Raw genomic sequence first — 5,168 nt, 5'->3', positions numbered from 1 at the left:
CTCTTCCCTCCCGAAAAACTCGTGCCATGTCCTGGTGCTGAGCGGGAGGAGGGTGCGCATGATAGAGACCTCCGGGCGGGGGGGGAGGAGGAGGGGGCCCTCCGCTGGCATACTGAGCAGGGTTGGTGTCGTAGGCAGGGTAATCAAAGGCCAACCTGCCTCGGTGCGTGCGTCGAGAGGACGTCGAGGAGAGGGGCCCTCTGCACATCAACTGTCGAGCTGTAACCAGGGCGGCAAACGCCAGGAGGAGGACTGACAACTCCTGGGCCCTCCATGGGTGCCTTCTCATCTTTCTCTATATGTGTTCAGGGAAAAGCATGTGGGATGGGACATTGTGGGGCAAACGTAAGTGTAAGCACTCCATATGCACTCAGGCTAGCACATCAGATCTGCATCCAGTTCACGGGGACCGATCAAGCGGCTCGAGAAGCCGGGGTCCCAAAAAACAATCAAGGAGTGCGACAGGTATCCGTCATGTAGAATTCACATTGCCATGTGGTATTTGATGTGGCTTATACAGCCCAAGCTTCAGAGTGTGCATGTTAAAGATGAAGCTACGGTCTGTGGCTCCTGAACGGCTTGAGATTCCAGCCATAAAACCAAAAATCGACACCACTGAGCGCTCCATCAGACCGTGATGCTATGATCTCAAACATGAGGGCATTTCATCTTCCTGATATGACATCGCGGAGATCATGCGCTTGTCTTTTGGCCCGCGTATTTGATCCAACCGACGCGGCTGGAGGGACGACGATCGCTCCGGCCCCCGCCAGCCCTGGGCTCGAGCCGTGCGCATTACCCGTATCCCCTTTTTTTTTCTTTCAAAAAATGAACTTTACACTGCCATCTTACCGTGGTCCGACTGTGCATTTACCAACCACTCACATCTCTCAGGTAAAAAATAAGTTTTGACGCTGCAATGTCAAACCTTTCTTCGACTCAAGTTTCTTCCCCCTGGCTTGTGATGATGAAGACGGGCTGGAGGCAGCAGCACAAGGGGAAACAGGTTGTTTTAGCCCTACTTCTTTTCAAAATGGTGATCATGGCAGCAAATTCGGTGCGTCTACTTGTTGATACATCACTTTATAACTTTCAACCGTGAGGACGCCTTGGATGCTTTCGTCCTCACACTGGTCAGACGTACCACCCCATCACAGTTGTGATACGCTTGACCATCGCTCGATCCCAACCTGCACAGGCACGATCATGTATGAAAATAGGTTTCGCCTCAACAAGATTACCGTTTTGGCGAGCTGTCTGCACCAAGGTCCATGGCACTTCTTTTCTCTTCCCCAGTCGATCACGAGTCTTGCGTTTTTCCAGCACCGAAGATAGCAATCAAGGTAGACCTCCGTATGCTGCTAGCGACACAGGAGATGAAAGCACTGGATCAGAGAGTAAAATCTCAATCATTTCCAAAGCTTCTTCCAAAAAGAAAAAGAAGGGAGGGAAGGAGAAGGCGGAGATGTTTCGGCTGGATCGTCTGCTCGCAAACCGGGGGGTGGGGACAAGAACAGAGGTGACGGCCCTGGTGCGCCGAGGCAAGGTGGCCTTAGACAACAAGAAAGTGGTCAAGTAAGTCACGGGGAAAAAAATGACGGGAAATCATGTGTCATCATTGACTCCTTCTCTCCATTCACCTCTGTTTCCCTTCCTGCAGAGACCCCTCCTTCCACATCCCTTCCGATGCCGTCCTTCTCGTCGATCACGTACCTGTACAACCGCTTCCCCTCCTTGTTGTATATCACAAGCCTTTTGGCGTTCACTCCACCATGGGAGATCCTATGGGAAGACCTAATCTGGAAGATGTGCTTCCTCCCCGCCTTGCCAAGACCTTCCACCCTGTAGGGCGCCTGGACGCCGATACCACGGGCCTGCTTCTTTTCTCAGGAGACGGTCAATTAACGCAACGTCTTTTACATCCGTCCAGCAATGTGCAAAGGGAATATTTGGCGATGGTAGACATTGATGTTGGGGTGAACGGAAATGAGGAAGAAAAGAAGAGAAAAGAAGCAGATTTTGAAGCAGCGCTGCGAGCTAAGTTAGCTGCAGGTGTCAAGACCGCGGATGGAATTTATGAGGCACAACTATTGGAGGTCATGCGTAGGAAAAAAATAGAAGAGAGAGATGACGAAGTGAATTCCATAGAGGAAGATAAGGGGGCAGAGGGGAGGAAATCAAATGCAAGAGAGGAGCTTGTCCTTCGCGTCGGCGTCAGCGAGGGGAAGCATCGTATGGTTCGACGTCTTTTGGCCAACGCGGGTTATCCAGTCGTAGCATTGCATCGCGTTAGGTACGGGCACATATCTCTGGGAACGTTGTCGGAGGGGGAGGTGACGGAAATAGAAGCTCAGAGCGAAGGGGGACAGTGGGCCCGGAGATTGCTAGGAAGCTGACATGGCATACCATCTAATCGATAAATAAAGCATCAAAATAGCACAATGTGCACATTTGTACAGTGGAAATAATCCGTGCAATGCCCTCATTTAACGACTTGGGGCGCCCTCTGACCGGGCAAGATGGGCCGAGAAGAAGAAAGGATCGCCACGGGCGCCTCCATCTTCAATTGCTTCCACCCCTGGGAAAGGAAGCAAAACCGAAATGACATCCCAAGCACCTTCTCCAAGCGCGTGTATGTATCTTATTCTGACAATTCATTTGTTTGTGGCATGAGTAGTTCTCATCGTCTCGATTCTGTCACGCTTTCTCCGCCGTCATGACAGCTGAGGTAGCTGCCTGCTGCTGTGACTGAGCATTCATCGTGCCCCTAGACTAGGGGAAGCGATATGCAGCCCTCAACACCCCGTGAACCTCATCGACTCTCGGCATCTTGGATCATTATAGATGGAGAAGGAGAGGAAGTGACTCTTGACCGGGTAATAAGGGCGGATTTGTGGTGGTGTCACGGTACAGAATTGTTGGCCTCAACTGAAAACTTGCACCTCTCTTACATAAACTCAAACACCAGCGCAACCAACACAACGGCCTAAGTTTGCGGGAAGAGGATGGAGGGGACGGGACTTTTACGGTGTTAACTTTGCATCCTGATGGAGGGGCTTTGAGGAGTGAGGATGAACGAAGAGACGGTCCTCTGCTGGACTCGTCTCTCAACCTGAATGACGGCAGGATGATCGAGCTCCCCACAATGTTGGAAGAGGAAGGTGCAGATGGTATGTATCCAAGCGATGGAGCAAGGCGTGAGGCCAGTCCCCGTAGGGACACGCCTAGACAAGGAGGGCGTGAGCAGGAGGAGGAGGAGGAGGAGGAGGAGGAGCAGCAGCAGCAGCAGCAGCAGCAAGAGGAAGCGCGTGTCTCACCTAGGGCCTCGTCTAGAGCAGAAGGTCCATCTCAGCCTCCAACTGATGAAAGGTCTGAAAATGGTGGCGATGGCTGGCGGAAGCGCGCCACGTCGGTGGTCATGGCTCATTTCAGGTGCGTGCTCATATCGTCGCAGTCATTGTCACCATGGATGCAAGCGTGCAAAGGATCTTAACTCTCCCAGCGAAGACTTTTTACAATTTTGTCTATGTATACCCGCACAGGGCTATCCTCAAAAGCTTCTCGCACCGCGCGTCCTACTGCGGCACGGGCGCTGGCTACAGCATTGAAGATAAGCTGCGCATGGCTTGCCCTTACTTGCGCCGCCAATCTCGCCAACGCTTGTTGCTGATCACAACTACAATACCTGTAGCAGTGATAGTGGGTGTGACGGCTGCGATAGTCCTCGTCAGCGTCTGTGTTTCGAGCACACACCCTTCCTCCATTCCCTCCTCCTTCTCCTCCTCCTCCTCTTCCTCCTCTTCCTCTTCCTTCTCCGAATCCGAAGCTCGCGGAAATAGAGCCCGAGCCGTCCCTGGCCTTGAAGCATCTCCTGTTCTTGCCAATTGTGGAGCGGTCAAACCATCCTTGTTACGTGTGTTGTAGTTTATGCACTCAGGGACAGAGAAGGCCATCATCGACAAGGAAGTTGCACGTGTAGCAGGATGTGTATATGGAAAGCACGTCGCTAGCACAGAAATGAAATCTACGTTCCATATAACCTTGACTGACATCGGCTTTCATTATGTGGTTGAGAGATGAGGAGCGTCAAAAATCATCCACAGCAAGGAGTGATGAGGAAAAATGTTTTGTGCGGAGTTCAAGGGTGAAGACAGACATCGAAATGAGCAGGTTGCAATACTGCTGCTACAATGCTATGCTCGTTTCTATGCAAAGTTGCACATAAGATAAGTCATGCATGTAATAGGCATTATAAAGTTTGATACGCGAGGGGAAAGACAGTTTGCTGTGTGAGGAGGTTAGCACGGCGCTCGAATCGCTACGATGGCATTCCCTTTTTAAAGCAAAGAAATTGTGGCATCCGCCAAGACAGGAAAGTACGCGTATTCATCGCCAACATCAGCAAGACTGTGTCTTTCGCTCCCCGTCGTTCCTGCAGGGCAGGCCGCGGGTGGTGGTGTTCAGGGGGTGGCCCATTTCAGGGTACCGGGCTTGGGATATGAGGGCTTCGGCGTGCTCACAGCTTGAGGAAGATCCCAACGGGCACGCCACCCGCTTTTCCTCTTCGCCTCCGTCTGCCGCCCGTCTCCTGGTGCTTCAGAATAGAGGCACAGGCGCGAGGGAGTGGGGAGGTGGTGGTAACAGAGGTGTGTTCTTGGTTTGCGCGTGCGAATACATTTTTTGGGGGCGGTGTTGGTTGCCTTGTTTAGAAAAGTCGTGCTATTTGCTTCCCACCTCCCGACGCGAAACTGATCTTGAGTTCATTTCAAGCTTTGTCCCCTGCCCGGGAATTATAAGCATACCGCTCGAAAAGCTACCTCTTTGGTATGCATATTACGTTACTTAATGTGTGGGAAATAGCATGGCATGCCCCCATGGCCTGAGAATCGTTAACTTTTTCACTGGTGCCCCTCAAGAGCCTACACTTTTGTTCCTACGTTTCCTCGCTCTTCCCTCCCGAAAAACTCGTGCCATGTCCTCCGCTTCATTCACAAATGCTCCTTGCCCTTCTCCTTCCCTTCAGAGTTCACCTAAGAAGATGACCATGTTCCGCAAGCTGGCCCTGGCCCTTCTCTGCTCCTCCGCGGTCGCCTTCCATGCACCCGCACCCGTAAGCCGCAGCTCAGTACGCCTCCAGGCCGAGAACAAACCCGCCGCACCGCCCGCTG

At 52.3% G+C, this 5,168-nt stretch overlaps 2 protein-coding genes across 2 annotated transcripts; both read left to right on the top strand.

Moving 5' to 3' along the window:
- Positions 1-891: 891 nt before the first annotated feature.
- On the top strand, positions 892-2,396 carry NGA_0730500 (pseudouridine synthase; the record flags this gene model as incomplete). Its single annotated transcript, XM_005852556.1, has 4 exons — positions 892-1,057; positions 1,199-1,575; positions 1,661-1,709; positions 1,752-2,396. The coding sequence occupies exons 1-4, from the start codon at positions 920-922 to the stop codon at positions 2,394-2,396; spliced, it is 1,209 nt and encodes a 402-aa protein (XP_005852618.1). The 5' UTR covers positions 892-919.
- Positions 2,397-2,719: 323 nt separating this feature from the next.
- Positions 2,720-3,709, top strand: NGA_0730600 (uncharacterized protein; the record flags this gene model as incomplete). The annotated part of the gene is given in 4 exon segments (XM_005852557.1): positions 2,720-2,876; positions 2,969-3,432; positions 3,543-3,687; positions 3,701-3,709. The coding sequence occupies 4 exon segments, from the start codon at positions 2,787-2,789 to the stop codon at positions 3,707-3,709; spliced, it is 708 nt and encodes a 235-aa protein (XP_005852619.1). The 5' UTR covers positions 2,720-2,786.
- Between the last annotated feature and the right edge of the window lie 1,459 nt (positions 3,710-5,168).

Source organism: Nannochloropsis gaditana, assembly GCF_000240725.1.
Source record: "Nannochloropsis gaditana CCMP526 unplaced genomic scaffold scaffold1089, whole genome shotgun sequence".
Lineage (NCBI taxonomy): Eukaryota > Eustigmatophyceae > Eustigmatales > Monodopsidaceae > Microchloropsis > Microchloropsis gaditana.
This window is presented reverse-complemented; position numbering and strand designations above follow the sequence as displayed.